Source organism: Typopeltis vanoorti, chromosome 13 (genome assembly GCF_054136105.1).
Source record: "Typopeltis vanoorti isolate ZY-2024b chromosome 13, IOZ_Tvanoo_1.0, whole genome shotgun sequence".
NCBI lineage: Eukaryota > Metazoa > Arthropoda > Arachnida > Uropygi > Thelyphonidae > Typopeltis > Typopeltis vanoorti.
Window position 1 is genome coordinate 66,011,129 of NC_143561.1, and position 20,078 is coordinate 66,031,206.

At 35.1% G+C, this 20,078-nt stretch overlaps 1 protein-coding gene across 1 annotated transcript in view; it reads right to left on the reverse strand.

Moving 5' to 3' along the window:
* LOC150100232 (uncharacterized) overlaps positions 1–20,078 on the reverse strand; it is a 160,907-nt gene that overhangs the window by 66,172 nt on the left and 74,657 nt on the right. Inside the window, exon 7 of the mRNA XM_090402885.1 lies at positions 10,222–10,338. Within this exon, the coding sequence (XP_090259011.1) occupies positions 10,222–10,338 (117 nt within the window). The remainder of the gene's footprint in view (positions 1–10,221; positions 10,339–20,078) is intronic.

The following is a 20,078-nucleotide window of genomic DNA, read 5'->3' on the forward strand; positions in this document are numbered from 1 at the left end:
CAATGTGTCCTCTGAACTTCATCTCCTTATCTACTTCTACATATATCATCTACATATCTCCACCAAATTATTGGTTTAGGATTTATTTGAGATAGAATTTTATTTTCGAGATCCTCCATAAATAGGTTAGCACAAGAAGGTGAAAGGGAGCTACCCATTGCGAGGCCAGTTAATTGTTGGTAAATAGTTTTCTTCCAAGAAAAATAGTTTGAAATTAGGCAACGATTGTACAGTGAGGTTATATCTTGTGGGAATAAAGTGCCTAAGATGCTGATAACTTCCACCATAGGAACGTTTGTAAAAAGAGAAGTGACATCTAAGCTTGCAAGTAGATCGTTTTCAGATATAGTAATGTTTTTTAATTTATCCACAAAATGTTGTGAATTTCAAACATATCCTCTATGAGTTATGGATATGTTGTTGTAAGAGTTTAGAGATATGCTTAGACAATAAGTAGGTAGGTGAGTTAATGCTGTCTTGAAATTAATGTAGGATCTTTCGTTAAGATATGGTAAACAGACATGTCTGAAAGAAGATTGTTGACTTTATCCTCGTAGTTCTTGGTGTTTAATATCACAGTACTGTTTCCCTTGTCTGCCTTAAGTATTATGATATCTTTCTTTCTCTTCAAATTATGAATGGTTCTTCTATCTAGAGAGGTGAAGTTTTGGTATGGGGTTCTAGAAGAGGAGAGTATTATGCAACTTTTTTAATCTGAGGTCATTTGCTGTGTGTGTGTGTGTGTGGTGGTAATAACAAGATTGCTTTGCCCAAACTACAGATGAAATCTACTTTTGGTATCTGTTCAGGTGTTATAGCATAGTTGAAACCTTTTTTTGAGGATAGCGATTTCAGGTTTGGTTAAAAACATGATCCAATAAATTAAGAATAACTTGGTTATCTGGTAGAGAAGGTTTGGACTTAATATGGTTTATATAAGGATGGTTAAATTTCTTGATTTGGATCTGTTTGCTTTTATTGAAAACTTTAGCGTAGCTAGTGTTTCTCATTCTGTCTAAGAGTTGCCAAACTTCTTGGTCTAGAGAGCTCGAAATATCCATGATGAAATCGTAACATTGTCAGTCTATTGGACTTAACATAATTCTTGTGCGTTGTATCCTTTCACGAAGGAGTGAGAGAGATGTCTTGAAATAAATATTTTTAGCCCATCTCGAATTGAATTTATGTTTAAAATAAAGGAACTTAGGAATTAAACAGTTATCTCGACATCTTTTTAAAAATGTGAGATGATTTAGTAAACTTGTTGTTTTGCATTTTAAGAGCTCAAAACGGCGTACCTTTATTTTTGTATCAGCATTGATTCTATTCATAATGGGGGCAACCCATTGCGAGGCCAGTTAATTGTTGGTAAATAGTTTTCTTCCAAGAAAAATAGTTTGAATTTAGGCAATGATTATACAGTGAGGTTATATCCTGTGGGAATAAAGTGCCTAATATGTTGATAACTTCCACCACAGGAATGTTTGTAAAAAGAGAAGCGACATCTAAGCTTGCAAGTAGATCATTTTAGTGATCATCAATGCCATTTTAGTTTGTAACTATAATTTTTAGAATTTACAGTTAAGTTCTATTTTGTGAAATGTTTTAACCTCAGTGCTTGTACCCTGACGATGCCAACAGCTTAAGTTTGGTGAAACTAGTCGGTATTAAAATACTTATCTGTCTACACTTGATCAATGTTCCCAAATAGTTATTTACATTAGTTCTGTGATCAAGAAAATACACGTTCATTATGTTCTCTGCTAGGTTGGCAGGAAAAAGACCCAGAGGAAGACCAAGATATAGGTGGATTGATACAGTAAAAATCACCTTAGAAGATAGATCTGATAATATTGGAGTCAGTGGCGCACCCAGGATTTAATCTTGGGGAGGGGGGGGGGGTCGAGTTGAACGGATAAAAATATTTTTAATACAATGAATTTGCATTAAAAATATTTTCATCTGTTCAACTAAAATTTGTTAAATTTCATTAATTAAATAAAATTCATTAAGTAATTATAAAAATTTATTTAAAGAATAAAATCCAGTTTTCTTTTCTTTTTACAAAGCTCTTGAATTATTTCAGTTGTGGTTACATTAATCTCTCTGTGCATATACAGCAAAGCCAGTGCGTTCAATCGTGATTGTATCATGGTAGATCTTAAATAGGTTTTTAAAAGGCGTAATTTAGAAAATGACCTTTCACTGATGCATGTTGTTACAGGAAACGTTGCAAATATTTTTAATAGTTATAGATGTTAGGATATATCATTTTGTCACACTTTGAAACTTCATCAACGGCATTTTTGCATGGAGCTATTGCAAACGGTTTTTCAAATTTCTTATACCACAACTTGAATTCAGCATTCAAAATTACTGGATTTGTATAAAACAAATCACTGGCATAAAATTCACACAATTGACGAAAACCTTCCATTGCACTTGCTGTTGGAGCATCTTTTCCATTTGGTAGAAGAGAAAAAAATATATTTCAAAATGTTGCAGTGCTGAGTGAAACGTTCATGAAGTTGAATCAATATTTGGTCAATAAATGGAATGAAATAGTTCTCCTGAAATACACTTCTACAGAATCGGATGGAACATTGGACCTTAATGTTTGTTTTGATGAAGTCCTTGGCTTTTTAATGTCAATATTAAAATTATTGGCTTTTATACATGCTTCATCGTATATATCTTTAAATGAAGAATCTGGTGTTTCATGAATGGTATTTAATTGAGCCACAACATCATCAACAAATGATGTTGTGGCTCAATCAAATCACAACATCATCATTTGATGACCAAGGCAAATTTAGGGCAATTAAGAGGTCACTTCTATCTAGAGAGGTGAAGTCAGATTTTTGCATTATTTTAGACAATGGTAAGGTGCACGCAAATATTTTTTGCAAGTTAAATAAAGATATTATAAATCTTAAAAGAAATTAATATTATAAACAACAAGGACGTCCTGTCTTTTAGTGGTATTGAAGAAACTGTGTACCTTTTCAATTATACCAATGCAATTTCTTATTTGTCACAGATATAGTATTTCCAAGTGCCAAATTCAAGCTATGTGATACATAATGAACATATATAGTCGATATTATTATTACATAACACCTCCAGGTAGTCCAAAGACATATCGAGGAAGGGCACCTATTCTACAACTCTTCGTCTTCACAAACCACAACTACAATCATCATCATCATCATCTACACCAACGCTGTCTACCACCAACCACTATCACTTTCACAGACAATCACAAACATCCATGCACATGGCGGGATTCGAACTCACAGCCTTTTGGCTGGAGAGTCGGCCAACCAGGCCGGATATATAGATAAAAAATTAAATTTTGTGGATAAAAATTAAAACAAACTATAGTTTGTTTTAATTTTTGTTGAGAGAATCCTATAGCAGTGTTTCTCAACCATAGGTTGAGAAACACTGCTATAGGATTCTCTCACCTTATGTGACCCCTAATTCATAAGCATTTTTGAAATAGAAGATATGACACAACATAAATAAAAAATGAATTTTAATTAGGAAAAGTAGTTTGGAAAATTTTCTAGTGTTTTTAACTTTTTCTTTTTTTTTGGGGGGTGGGGGGGGGTGGCCTGTCCCCCTCCCTGGGTGCGCCACTGATTGGAGTCCTGACAGGTAACAGACTGATTTGGAGGAAAATTGTAGATAGGAAGTTCGTAATGATGTAATTTTTCATGTAGTACTATCATATCCTGTACACCCCTTGAGGGTACATGTCAGGATTCGAGGATGATGATGATTACATGTGAAAAATACATTTTAATAAAGCATGCAAAAAATGCAAAACAAATGCCAAAATCCAAATGCAACAGAAGTCATGCCTTTGGAAATAACTTCTGCACATGTGCTTCCACTTTTTCTTTACTCAAGTGGCACTATAACATCAACACCTAAAAATAAAGTTAACTTTCTGACATTCTTCCCCTCCAACACCTAAATTTGATGACCAAGGCAAATTGTCTCTTATGGTCATTACAAAGTCATAAACTAAGATAGTTCTGTACTAATGGTATTCTCTCAAAAGCTGTGCTTCAGAGCTAAGACTTACCCTACATTGTCTCAATGCTTGTCTATACTTATGTTTGTCTCAAATACATGGAAATAAACCTATATCTGGCCCATTCTAAAGGAACAGAGTAAAAAAAGTCTGCTCCTTTTTTTACCTATATCTGCCATGAATCTCATGTGGCACAATCTCCTAGCCTACTGGCAGATCCCTTACCTCTGGACATATGCCATGGAAAAAGTTTGAAGATTTTGTGCAGTTGCTCTTAACATTTCCAGAGCTTTTAAGCAAGTATGGCAGTGAAGTCTGCTCAGCAAATTGGCAGACTTTGGTTTACCTCCCAATCTCTGATTGGATAGCCAGTTTTTCTCACTGGTCAATCACCAATAACCCTATCCATAGTTCTTCTGATGATAGTACACTCCACTACTCCTCACGTGGCAAACCTTGAAGTGCCCAAACATCCCAACTTCAACCATTTTTACCTTAAAGAAAGACCAGTTGCATGCATACCCTTTGGTAGCATTGAAAAATGCTACCAAAGGGTATGCCTGCCTTTTTAATGCAAAAAGGATCTTACATCATCTTCCCCTTCTCCTTGATAATACATGAATCACTAGACAGGATCAGATCTCTTGGAATGAGCTCAAAAGCATCATACTAATTGTTTACTCACAGTTCTGAAAAACTTGGAATCCTTTTCTGCTCAAAATGCTCTTTTCATCCATCCATCCACCTACTAACTGTGTACAAATCTCAAATCCACCCAACCTTATAACTGTTCATAAGTTTGGGCAGTACACCAAGGTCCTTTTTAAAAATTCTTATGCTATCTACAGAAGAGAGCATAGCGAATCAACGATCTCTATCCCAAAGATTCACTTCATATGCTGACTCACAGAAGGGTTGTTTCAATCTCACATCTTTTCTATAGATACTTCCATAGATACTACACGACTGATCCATCATTCCTCAACTTTTCTGTGCAACATGAGCAGCAACCCAACATCCTTTTACAGTCCAACTTCAAACACAGTGAATATGCTTTTCCTCTTCCTCTTTCATTCCAACTACCTTTATTCTGTGAAGCAGCCCTCCCCACAGTTTTACAAGTTCTGCAACCTTTTATGTGTGAGAAATTATATATATATATATATATATATATATATATATATATATATATTTGTATGCAGATTGACTCAGTTTATGAACATGTTTCATAATTTTAATGACTTAAACCACTGAGACAATGTAGTGCAGACTCCAATTTAAACTTAACTACAGTTTTTGATAGTTCTGTTGTTGTTAGTGTATAATGTTTCTCTCGGTCTTTTTTGTATATACCTTTGTACTTTGACACCTGATGAAGTTGGCTTACCAATGAAACTAGTTGTGTCCTTATTAAATTTTATTCTTAATTATTTCAGTGGTTTAAGTCATTAAAATTATTGAACATATATATGTGTGTGTGTGTTGTTCCTACAAGTATTCTATAGTGAAAGTCAACTATAACTTATAATGATAGGGCAATTAATTCTGTCTATAGTCTTCTATATCTATCATAATACATATTCTATTGATTACCTATTTTGCATGATAAAAAAGTTGGGTTTCTGGAAGAAAATCCTGTCACCTCTGTAAGAGACTTAGCTAACTTCCATTCATTTGAAAAGTTCTTATAATGTTTTTCATATCCTAGAAAGGATCTGAACATGGGTCTTTCTGACCAGAGGGTATAATCAGCACTTGATGAGCTACAGAGGATTTCTGATGTATTCATATCAGGAATCTGTAAAATCATCCAAATAAGCCAAAATTGTATTTCTTAATTATATATACAGTAAAACCCCTTTTTTATACTTTTCAGGGAACTTATGGAAAAAAGTGTAAATAGCAGAAAATGTAAAAAAACATTAAAAAAAGGCTAAAAGATGACTTACTGCTAGTATGTGAGTCTACATACTAGATTACAAAATTTAATAACTGAAAATAAATGATATATAATAAATTTAGTTTAATCCTTTATCCAAGTGTGTGCAAACAAAGTTTGCGCCTGAAAGTATCTTCAGGACTGCAGTAAAGTGGTACAACACTGGGCGACTCCTTGCAAAGGTGGAGCAAGGTACCAACACTCCTATCTCAGTATCTCCCATAATGCAAAACACATTTCCTTGCGGATATGTATAATGTTATGCATTAAGGGAGGGGCCATTACCCAGACTAGTTTTGACCTTTACTGAGGTCTCTTCAGTGGGAGCCAGGCCCAAGTGGAGATACCAAGGCAGAAGCATTAGCAAGGTCATCTCCTCCTATAGGAGCTGCCAAACGGTGTGCCACCTTTTTATTAAATTACTCTGGATTTAGTCTGACCAAGTGAAAAATAAACTTTGAACATCTTTCTCTAAATCCAGAGTAATTTAATAAAAAGGTGGTGTACCACTTTACCCCAGTCCTGAAGATACTTTCAGGCACAAACTTTGTTTGCACACACTTGGATAAAGGATTAAACTAAATTTATTATAGTCTGACCAAGTGAAAAATGAAAATGAATGAATTTACAATTACTTACATTTGTCTATTTAAAAAAATCTTTAATTGGTTTTGCTTTTCGTTTTTTTTTTTTTTTTTTTTTTTTTTTGACATAGCGACAGATTGTCTTGCATTGAGTTCAATGCTTGACCTGTTTTTTACTATCGTGTTCAAAGTGGACACGGAGAGTCCAAGATCTTTTGCTAAATGCACACGTGTTCTGGCATGCCAATGTACACGTCGCAGAATTGCCATCTTTGCTTCTACCGAAATACATCTTCTGTCTTTTTTCTTGATGTTACTAACATGGATACTCCACTAGAGTAACTTGAATGACACACTAAATTACATAGCAGAAATTCTGCAATATCAATTTGTACTGTGATTGAAAAATCACGGTATCGCTCATTACTACTGCAATTGTGCAAGTCACTGTGTTGGTGGAAACAAAACTACAGCCAAAAGCAACGCCGTCTAGGAACAGAAATGCGCAGATTTCCGCAGAAACCGATTCGAAAATCAGTACTGCCACCTGAGAAAAAAACACAAATCACAGGAAATAACATCCACATCAAGTTGTTAATGGTGGGAAAACAATATATCGTAAGAATAGGTCTTAAGACAGGACCAACAGAAAATGACGTAAATGGCGGGAACGTAAAAACGGGATTTTACTGTATATATAAAGAGAGAGAGAGAGATAGTGAAGATCCTAATAGTACAATAGTTTTCAATCTAGCACTTTCACAATATATATATATATATATATATATTAAAGATACCAAGCAATTTTATAAGCTAGGTTTTAATCCTTTACACACACACACACACACACACAGGGGTGAGATCAGGGCTCTATGGAGGGGTTAGTCAAGTGTGGTGATGTTCATGTCCACAAACCATGCATTTTCAGCAACAGCCTTATGACATGGTGCATTGTCTTGCTGAAGGAGACAATGGTCAGTTCTGTAAAAACACTACAAAGTAGGAAGCATTGCACTATCCAGAATGTTAAGATACTTCTTGCAGCTCAATGTTTGTGGCACTACAAACAGAGGTCTAAGGCCAAACCAGGAAACATAGGACAATACTATCACACTGCCACCTCTGAATTTCATAGTCGGGGTGATACACTCTGGTAAGAGATGTTCATCAGACACCTGTCCATCTGCTCAGTAGAAGGTGTAGTGTGATTTGTCACTCCATAACATAGCTTTACAAGCTTCTATGTCTCACAGTACATACTCTTTGCACCGGTGAAGATGATGCAGCATGTTGGTTCAGAAAATGTGGGTCTTGCATATTGCAATAGTACCATCGAAACCCATGTTGTGAGCCTCAATTCTGAATGTTTTTTTGCACAGATTTGTGTTCCAGTTGATGCCAGAACATTGTATTCAACACGCTGGCTGCCAAATGGTGATTTTTACATATTATCCTTCGTAGCATCCTACTGTCAAGTTTGTGAGTGTGGTGGGTCATCCACTGTGGGTAATACTTGCAACTGACTCTCTTTGCTTCCATTTCAGTATGGTATCACTGATTGCTGAACTGGGATGGCCCAATTTGTCAAACAGATAGGCCTACAACATGGCATCCTATCACAAAGCCTCTTTCAAATTCCATCAGTTCCCTTCATGCAGCCATTTTATCAGGACACAGTTGCGCTGACTGGAGTATCATATTCCTCTAATTTATACCTGCTACAAGCACATGACTCGTTACATGCACAATGCACTAGTCCAAGGGGGTGTCCACTGATTTCTTTCCAAGTAGTGTGTGTGTGTGTGTGTGTGTGTGTGTGTGTGTGTGTGTGTGTGTGTGTGTGTGTGTATCTCTCTATATACGTATATATATATATAGAGAGAGAGAGAGGATCCTAATACAATAGTTTTCAATCTAGCACTCTGACAACTACACAGAGAACGATACCAGCCTCCAAGCATTTACACTGTTGTTTCTGAATTTTCAATAATTCATTTTTTCATACTGATTGCTGTATCAAGGTCTAAGAAATGTAAACTGAAATATTGAATCTAATTTTTACCTTTGATTAAACTTCTTTACTGTGAATACATGTTCTTATTCTAATGGACTTTACACAGTAATTACTCCATCAAAGAACTCCTTTCTTGTTCCATATTGCTTGAACAGATCATGTTATAGTTCTGTAAAAGAATGTCTATTTCAGTCCGTCTTTGGGACTGATTATGCGAACATGGTATTTTTGTAAGTTCTCCTATCTTTTTTTCTCTTGATGCTTCATACACTGATGGTGCTTACTTTTGGTTTTACAGATATTCTTAATTGACTTCTCACTGGTCAGCTTTCTTGATCTTTGATTCCTTGAACAAAAACAGCAGATAACAGTTATGTCAATTAAGTTCTAAATTTCCGGCTCATCCTCATTCATTCACTATCTATTCAAAAACACATTATTATACCTAATAATTCCTTAACATAAATTAAAGATGCCAAGAAATTATATTCTTGGTTTAATCCTTTATCCAAGCGTAAGCAAACGAAGCTTGCACCGGAAGTATTTTTCAAGACTGGGCAACTCATATATATAAAAGCTAATGACTTCACATCACTTGCCTTAGAATCCTATAATGCAAAGCACATATCTTTACGAACATGTATAATGCTATGCATTATGAGAAGGATCATTACCCAGACCGGTTTCGACCTTTATTGAGGTCTCATCAGTGGCAGCCAGACCCAGAAGTGATACCAAGATTGAAGTAATGCAGAAGTCATATTTTCATATATGAATAGCCAACAGTTGTTACACCTTTTAATTATTAAAATCCTCTGGATTAAAGAGAATTGTGGGAAGTATTTTCACTTGGTTGAAATACTAATGACTTCTGCATTACTTCAACCTTGGTATCACCTCTGGGTCTGGCTCCCACTAATGAGACCTCAATAAAGGTCGAAACCAGTTTGGGTAGTGATCCTTTCCATAATGCATAGCATTATGGGATACTAAGGCAAGCAATGTGAAGTCATTAGCTTTTATATACGAGTTGCCCACTCCTGAAACTACTTCAGGTGCAAACTTTGTTTGCTTTCACTTGGATAAAGGATTAAACCAAGAATATAATTTCTTGGCATCTTTAATTTATAGTATAACCAAGTGGAAATACTTCCAACTTTTCCTTAACATGTTAGGCCTGGCTAATTGTAGCCAAGAAACCTAGCTTCACCTAATCATCACTTTGTCATGATAGAGCAGTTAATCCTATCTGCATAGTCATTTGCAGGATGCAAAACTCTGCAACATATGACAAGCTCACTCATCTTCAGTTCAGAAATCCCTATAAATATTGTGTTTTGGATAGGACTCGGACACAAGTCTTTCCAACCAAAAAGCATCAGTGAGCTATGAAGACTCAATTCTCAAGCAATATTTTTTGATTTATTATTAGCTTGGAAGAGCAAACAACTGGAATCTGTACTTATGAATAGTTTTAATACCATATAGCACAGCATACAGATTAATATAAAGAAGGTTAATGAATAATATACCTTTATATCAATAGTTTGGAGTCCAAATTAAGAAATATTCTTATAAATATATATACACATACACTTCTTAGCAAAAAGGTGCCAGAGAAAATTAATGAAAATTACCATACCTTTAATAGAATTTAAAGATATACTTGAACTATAAGGACTGTCAGGAGGGCTGGAATTAGCTGATGCACCAGAATCTTCTAAATGATTTGCCCGTACTGGGCTCGTAACAGCAAGACCTATTCCAAATTTAATTATTTTTAATATCTCTGCTGATGATACTACAAGAAAAATTTATTAATGACATTACTAATTAATATCTATCTATCCATATAAATCAATGCACTGTAGAATGTTAGTATCACAGAAACATTTTCTAAGACCATGAAGTGATATTCAAAGGAAGCTGATTAAAAAAAAAGAAAAAGAAAAATCATCTCTACAAGCTGCATTTAATTATTCTCAAAAAAGGGAAATAATTAAAAGGCTCTTCTCCATCCGATTAATGCACTGTATTAAATTAAATCAGCCTTTATTTTAATGTGTAGCCAGGCAGAAAATATGCAATTGGGAGGGGCAGGAAGATGTGTATTGGAATTAAATTTTATGCAAGTATTATCTTCAATAGCTTAATGGATCATTTAGATCTAATGCTGCAATCACTAGGCCTGTCTCTGTCATAAGATAGTGTTCAACCAGCTGTCTTAAGTCATTTGTTATCACATCCATCCATTGGGTTCAGTTTTCCTGTGGGTCTTTTCTTGTCAATTTTAATTGTAAGTACTTTTTTTAATTTAACTGGTCATGCCATCCACTATGGATCTAAGAGCCGGGTCAGAAGTAAAACACTTGAGCAAAGACTAGAGACTGCAGATATGAGAGTCCTGAGAAATATTAGAGGTATGAACAGATAACAACAATGGCAATATCATATTAAAAATGAGGATATTAGGAAAGAACTTGACATTGTCAGCATCCAGAAATGCATTAGCAGAGTTAATCTCAGGTGGTATGGTCACTTAAACAAAATGGGAGAGGAAAGATTAGCAAAACAAGTGTTCTCTGCCAGGTTGGCAGGAAAAAGACCCAGAAGAAGACCAAGATATAGGTGGATTGACACAGTAAAAAGTGTCTTAGAAGATAGAAATATCAGATCTTATAATGTTGGAGTCTTGACAGGTAACAGACTGATTTCAAGGAAAATTGTAGATAGGAAGTTAGTAATGATGTAATTTTTCATGTAGTACTAGCATATCCTGTACACCCCTTGAGGTATATATTGGGAATTTGATGATGATCCTCTCCACCACCTCCTTAACCAAAAGAAACCCAAATAACCAAACCTATCTTTACTTGTCAATGTGTTCTTCAACATCTAAGTAATCCTTTGAGCTATACTGCCAAATTTTGCAATATGTCCTCTGAATTTCAAATCTCTGTCTGCCATCAACCTCAAATCCTTTGCCATGTCCATTTCATGTAATTCAGTACCATCAATATGATAGAAATATGTAATCTTTTCATCTTGAAGTCCATTACCTTGCATTTTGCAACATTAAATTCATGACCATTATCCGTTGCCTGCACTGCCAATTTCTTTACATTATCCTGCACGATATCTTACATCACCTTTATCAACTACTTGTCCTTACCAGGGTGAATCATCAGCAAACAATTCCCTATATTATTAATTTACTATTACTCCTGTTTAATAGTAAACAGGAGTAATAGTAAATTACCTGGGGCACCCTCATTCAGTTAGATTCCACTCCACTATACACCACCCTCCAATGCCTGCTGTCTGTCAGCCCCCCCCCCCATCCATGCCACCAGCCTCATATAAATTCCCATTTGCTACAACTTATGTAATATTTTCCCATGTGCTATTCTGTCAAATGTCTTTGCAAAGTACTCAGTATCACTGTGTAACCATTTCCTTTATCCAATTCTGCTATCACTTTATTATAAAATGTAAATAATTACTAAGTCAAGACCTATCTTTTACAAAGCAATGCTGCCCCACACTTCAAACCTCCAACAATAAACAGGTTGGTCTCACCTGATGAAAAATTCATCAGCCCCCCCCCCCCCCCCCCCCCAATAACATTCCTAAATATCCATGCCTATAGTGGGGATCCAAACCATAGCCTATTGACTGGAGAGAAGCCAATTCCCAAATAATTAGGAATTATATCCAGACTATCCTTGAGAGCACTTGTTCTGAGGACACAGCATGGTTAAGGTTAGAAACTGACGATGACAAATATTCTTACATTATGTGAAGAAGGTCAGATAACAGATATGCAATTTGTTTGGATTTAAGCCCATGCCTCTGATATCATTTCACATAAGAACGTACTGATTAAAATGTGTCAATAATTATCAATGATTACCCAATGATAATTGGGCAGGAAATTAGTTGACAGATGGAAAAAATAGTGTTCGAATGGTATTCAAAGAGCCAGGTGGTAAGGAAAGGGTGCTCAGAATTTGGGTGAACTCTTACTGTTTAATATATTCATAAATGATTTACATTCAAACATTAAAAGTAAAATTTCTCTCTTCACTGGTGAAGTAAAGTGATTAGTTATTCATATAATGTAAATTCTTTAGGACATGTTCTTTAAAAGTTTGAAAGAGAGGATCGGGAGGGAGATTTAAAATGTGAATAAATGCAAGTATGCGTGATTTAGTAAGAAGGTAGTATTAGACAGATATAAGTTGAATGGACCACTCTTTACAAAGATGTAATGGAATAATAGGATCTGGGTAATTTTGTTGAAAGAGAATTTATGCTCAGAACTCATATTGGTAAGGCAACCAGTCAAGTTCAGCAGACTGTAGGTTTAATTAAATAAACTTTGTTTATCAAGGGACATGAAGTTATTCAGAGAAGATTCAATAAGTGCACTGAAGGATTATATTGATGATTATGAGAATAGGTTGATTAGATTTAATTTGATGAATTTCTCTAAGAGGAAGCAGAAATAAGATTTAATTGAAGTTTATAATTTTGTTTAGGACATATATAAGATATACAATTGGAGTCTGTTATACTTGACTGACCTAAGTTCTACTGTTAAGGGTTAAAAATGTGGAACAGCTTGCAGCAATGATTTTATAGAAATAGTAAACTTGTTACTTGAAGAAAAAAGAATCTGACAGGTGTTATGGCTAGAGGATAGGTTAATTAAAAATGCACATACAATGATTAACTAAATAGGTAATGGTGATCATTTTAGTATTGTTGCACTTGTGTATAAATAGGTAATTTTAAAATAAATTAAATTAAATTAAAAAGAGGATGTGAGAGAATGAAGGAGAACATGACCAATGAATGAATATACACAAGCTAACCTGTACAAAGAATAGTGAATCTTATATGCGTATCTGTTTGGCCATGTTTGGTGATTACTCATATATGGTTAATACCCCCCCCCACCTCCCTCCCTCCCCACATATCCTTGAGGATTGCTTTGGGATTAGTTTTACTTGGAGTGTTATGGTTTTTCTCTCACATACATAAAACGGACTTCAAACACATTTGACAGTAGTTTCAACGTCAACCCAATAAATCTATACATTTAGGTAATTCATAGAGTTAATGCCATTTCCACTCTAAGTGGACTTAAGTAACCAATGGAAAGATGATAATAATAATCTCTAAAGTTGATTTTTGCAGTCCGACTATCTTAACAGTGAGATCATCTTCCATGGGGATAAAAATATGACATTCACATAAAATGTTAAATGAGTTATTATTAAATGAATGTTAACATTCAAACTAGATTCTCTTTTCCAATTCCACTGACCTAGATGAAAGAAATGTAGATGCATTTGCTGTTAGCAACGTCATAACGCAAACTGTCAGCCTGCCCAACAAAAAATCCTTGCCATCCTCCAAATACCCCTGATCCTTTCTTAACCAGTTCTATTCCAAGTATTATCGTTTTATTGCAGAGGCATCTCCAAGGAATCTGAGGCTTACATTCTATCCACAAAATATCTATCATACCTCTCCTTGAACACATTCACTGACAAAGCACTCACAAAAGACTCTGGCAAGCCATTCCACTCACTCATCACTTTCTAAACAAAAAATCTAGTCCTTATGTCCTTGATAACCAAGCATTTGCTCAACTTCCAGGAATGATCTCTTGTTCTACCCTCTCTAGCTAAGTACTGAAAAATATCCTCTGCATCAATCCTAAAAAACTCATTTGTAATGTTTCTATCATAGCCTTCCTTTACTACTTATCAACCAAACTTTTGCAACCCACAAACCCTCAGTCTGTCCTGAAATAGAGCATTCACAACAGACTAACCATCTTAGTCACTCACTTCTGAATTCTCTCCACCATTTTTTCATCTCACAAGAAAAGAAGATCTGTGCACAATAATCCAAATGTGGTCATGGCAAAGCCTTATAAAGAGGAATGAAAACTTACCTTCCTCTTAATTAAGAGGGAGATGTTAAATCCCATTTTATTTAACCGTTAAATCCCCTCTTAATTAACAAATTTGCCAGTAAAATAGCCTTTCGGCTTATTATCTTTGTAGTTACCTTGCTCTTGTTACTATGTTCTTCAATAACCAAGCAAACCTATGAATGCCACCTGAATTTCAACTCCCCTATTCACCAACATCTCCAACTTCATCAATTTCGTGGAGTACGCTATCAATGTAGAGGATAACTTGGTTAATCTTGGCATCCATTATCCCTCACCCAGACTGTCAACCTATTTAAATCATTCTGCAAGTTCTCTTACAGCACTTTAACTGTTAAGTTAATGAATTTGGCATCATCAGCAAACAACTGAATATTTCTTTTCAAATCAATTCCTTAATAATTAATATACAATACATTAATGTACCAACTGCAATGGGCTAAGAACAGAGCCCTGTAGCACACTGGGTCATCCATCCTCTCCTCCCATATACGAGGGTATGCTGAAAACTTATGATAATCACCATGAAGGTAATTGAGGTACATAAAATGTCTTCTTATATATCCTAAAAGAAAAAGAACAAATTATTACAATTTGATGAAAGATGGAGGGTTAAAGGGTTTTAAGATATGTTCTTTCTTGTGATTATATCAGTTGCTTTAATATAATTTTTGTTCTAGGTGTTTATTAGAACTTTCCAGCCCCCCCCCATACTACTATATGCTACTGTCTGGTACCTGTCCATCAGCTACCATTGTATTCACACCACCAGATTCATCTCTCTCATTCAATTCAATTTTGTTCATGTGGTATTTTGTCAGAAGACTTGGCAAAGCCCAGCAGTATCATGGTGTAGCCATTTATTCTATCCAACTCAACTGTTACTTTGCTACAGAAAGTGAGTAAATTAATAATGTAAGACCTACCCTGTCACAAAGCCATGCTGTCCTCATAGACTATCATATTCTTATCCACCCATTCCTGAATTCACTCTTTGACCAACTTCTCAAATAACTTTACCACCACTCCAAAAGTACTGATTAGTCTATAATTTTCTACTACCACCTTGGAACCTTCTTTACACTATGACACTATTTTGTCCTCCTTCCTCTCTTGAGAACTTACCAGAGCTGAGACTTAAATAGCCTAGTCAGAGGAAATGTCAATTTCTTTGCATGTTCTCATAATATATGGACCAGTATCCTATCTAATTCCATGGTGTATTTGCATGTAATTCTGCAATATCCAAAGTACCTCTAATTCATTTATCTGTATTCCCACTTTGAGGTTCCCATTAACATCTGTCATTGCAACCTTTCTACCTGGATAATATACCATTGCAGTGACCATTGAATAGCCTAATTATTTCTGCCTACTTCTGTCATTTCCTTACAATCATCTTTCATTAAAGTAATCCTTCCATAGCTATTCTTTCTTTTAGTAGAATTCTGGAATTTCCTTTGCCCTGCTCAGCTAACACGATCTAATTTTGCCTTCCTTTACCATCTGGTCATACATCTTGCTCATGCATTGCATTGCTCATGAGTTTACTGATCACCTTTCTCCTTATGTACTCTCCACAACATTTTTTTTTTTTTGAAGCTCTTGCTTAATGAATTTATTCATTTAACTCCTATCTGATTTATCCTCCTAACCTACAATATGATATTGCTTCCTTTCCTCTCATAAATCCTTTATCCTTTCTAATGAATACATTTCACATACAACACCGAAATAAAATTTTTCACATTAAACTCCCTAATGAAGATGTCTTGGCTGCTATTGTTCTTTTATGCGTGGGTGCTGTATGCTAGACTGACAATATGCAGTATTATATGAATATATAACTTTTTTTTCTTAAAAGCTAAACTCCACACACACACACACACACACATACACACACTTACTCATAAAAAAACAAGAAACTACCACAGATTAACCTAATATTATTAACTAAATTCAAAAAACAGTGAAAAAATATACTGTCGGCTTTCCTCTTGGTAACTTCACAATATGCATGTCCAAGTTTTCTTTTATATGTAATGCTTCTCCCCCCCCCCCAAAGTCATTCTAAGCCTTAATATCTTTTGGTACAATGGAGCCTACTGTTCCCTTCTACAGTCTAATTACTGTTTCCACTTTCCTCATCTTAAAACACATGGCCTGCCTGACAGTCAGTCAAACAATGCAATTCAAGATCTTGATAACCAGTGCCTTCGCCCTAACAATGATCTCCTTGCCATTCTCTAGTAGGCTAAGGACGACTCGTTGTGAAGTCTGGCCAGGTTCCAACCATGTTATTATTATTATTATTTGTTTTTCAAGTCACCTCAGACCTCCAATAAGTAAAGCAGTGGTCTCCTACTAGGTAATGAATATTATCTCCAAACACAAAAAACAGTATCAAAACTTTCTCCACTGAGGCAGATCCATCTATTTCACTAAAGTTGATCAGTAATGCAAATTTAAAAGAATGGAGGGCATGTTTGTTAATCACAGTTTCAACTACAAGGGAGACCAAAATATTTGCAAACCTACTAATAATAGCCTTGTTCCTATAATTGACTCTACAACCTTCATTGCTATCTAGTATTTGAAGGTTGCTCAATTATGTTATTTAAAAATAAATAAAAAATAACTGAAATGCTATATAAACACAGCATGACCACCAAGTAACCCAGCCATTGTAGGAGAGCTTCTTCTGCTTTACTGAAGACCATCCCCCCCCCCAACAGACACATAAACACAGCATGACCAATGTACACACACACCCTTCTACCAATGTACATACACTGTGCTTATGCAAATTATCATACTTTTGTTAAATAGGTAAGATAAATGCCTCCATCAAGATTGTATCTTGCTTATTCAAAATGATAAATCAAAAATTCTAACCACAGAAAACTATAATAATCTGAATGAAATGATAAATACATTTTTTTAAATCTCATCTATACAAGGTCTTATAGTACATAAGTAGTTTTTTTCATGTCACTTCAAGTTATCTAATAAGCACTATGCTGGTAGTGTTTACAAGTTGCTGATAACTATCTCTCACCTTAAAACTTTTACAAGCTATTGCCATAGCAGAATTCAAACTCACAGACTATTAGCAGCAAGATGGAGATTTTACCTGCTTAGCTGCTATCAAGACAGACTGCTAACCTCTTTCAAAATGCTGAGAAATCTCACTTAAAACTGACCAAAGGGTCAAAAAAACCACTGCAAGTGGTCTCACTCAAACTACTACAAAACCCTATAATAAATTTAGTTTAATCCTTTATCCAAGTGTATAGTCTAACCAAGTGAAAAAAAATTTCCAACATCTTTCTCTAAATACAGAGTAATTTAATAATAAGGTGAGACACCTTTCGGCAACTAGTATAGGTAAATATGACTTCTCCATTACTTCCACCTTAGTATCACCACTTCTGGGTCTAGCTCCCACTGACGAGACCTCAATAAAGGTCAAAACCAGTCTGTGTAGTGGCCCTTCCCTTAATGCATAGCATTATACATGTCCGCAAGGAGATGTGCTTTGCATTATGGGAGATACTAAGACAAGTAGTGATGAGAGCTTGGTCCACCTTTACCACGAGTTGCCTTCAGGTGCAAACCTTGTTTGCTTACACTTGGATAAACTTCCACCTACTACATAACCTGTTATATCCATCTTGTTTCTGTTTTGGCCATTACCAATGAACCTGCTCCGTTAACTCATGGGGATGAGAGAGGAAGTCTGTGAAATGCCAAAATACTGCTTATAAAAAAAATAAAAAAAATCAGATATTTATTTAAAACTCACATAAATTCAATCATAGCACAAAATACTCTCATTAAAGATATACTATACACAGCAAGAAATTACATTTTTATTATGTTATATCCCAGCACATACAAACAATAAAAAAGTTTTCTAGTGGAATAACTTTATGAGTAATGATTTATATGCTGAGAGCAGCTGACTTCACCAAAAGTTGCCTTATATTGCAATAAGGCAACTTATATGCTGGAACTTACGGGTCTATATGTTAAGATAAAATATGGATGAATACAAGAAAATAATTTCTTGTAATATAATATTCCTGTGCCATGCTTTTGTAGTATAATATGCTTATTATAATAATTTAAGTATAATATACTATCCTAGCCAACAAAATAAAATGGCTATAATTATCAGCGATTATAGAACACATCAACTAAAGAAAATATTTTGACAAAGATTAAGAGCATTTATAACCAATTCAGTAAGATAAATACTAGTCATCTTACCCAACAAATTGCTATGATAATATGTTATACAAAACCATTTATATTAGAATATAATTTATGTCATAGCATGTGAGATAATTTATAATAATAACAATCTATTGAAAATATAGGTTATTAATATCTTTGCTTTCATTTTGCTACTTGGTCATTAAATACCACGAGTTTGTTGATATTTTAGTATTTAATGATTAAATGAAAGAGTTTGAGAACAGGAATCAGACCTTAGAGCTTCAGTGCCTTGAAGAAAGCCCTGATTGATTCAGCTAGAGAGGCATGTGGTGAAGTTGTCTGCAGGCATAGAAAAATTACAACTCCATGGTGGACACAGGAAGTTAAAGAGGCAGTGAAGGAAAAGAAGAAAGCATACCAAAGGTTCCTGGCAAATAAGTCAGCTTGTGCTCTTAGAGAATACAGAGACAAATGCAAGAATGCTAAACACTGTATAAAACTAGCTAAACAAAAGTCATGGGAGGACTTTGGCAAGAATATAGAAAATAAATATCAAGAAGGTGACAAAATATTCTGGAGGTTGTTGAAGAAGCTTAGGAATGGAGGGAAAGAGTGCTGTAAAAGGAGCTAGAGATGATAAAAGGGACATGAAAATGAGAGAAAAAGATATCCTTGAAGTATGGAGTAATTACTTTGAAAAACTGCTAAATGAAACAAGCAGTGATGACAGCACAGTGGTAAAAAACACTGACCCAGGCATGCAGTCACAAATACATATCCATACTTGAAGTAGAAAAAGCCATCAGAGGCTTGAAATGTGAAAAGGCAGCAGGAGTAGATGATATTCGACCAGAAATGCTGAAGTACGGTGGTATAAAAGTCTTACAGTGGCTGCACTGAAGAAAGCCTGGACAGAGGGACGAATTCCCAATGATTGGAGTAGAGCTCTCATAGTACCCATATATAAAAAGGGAAATAAAATTGAATGAGAATTACAGACGCATTTCCCTACTGAGTGTTTTCCTGGCAAGATCTATGCAAGTATACTTGAGAAACGGTTGAGAAGAATTATGGAAAAAAGGCTGGGTGAAGAACAAGCTGAATTCAGACCAAATAGAGGCTGTCAGGATCAGATCTTCACTTTACGACAAATAGTTGAGAAAGCATGGGAATATAACAAAGATCTGTATTTAAGTTTTGTCGATTTGTAAAAGGCATATGACAAGATGCCAAGAGAGAAACTATTGAATACGCTACAGTTATATGGTATCAATGGGGCATTATATCAAGCAATACTTAGTCTTTATTTG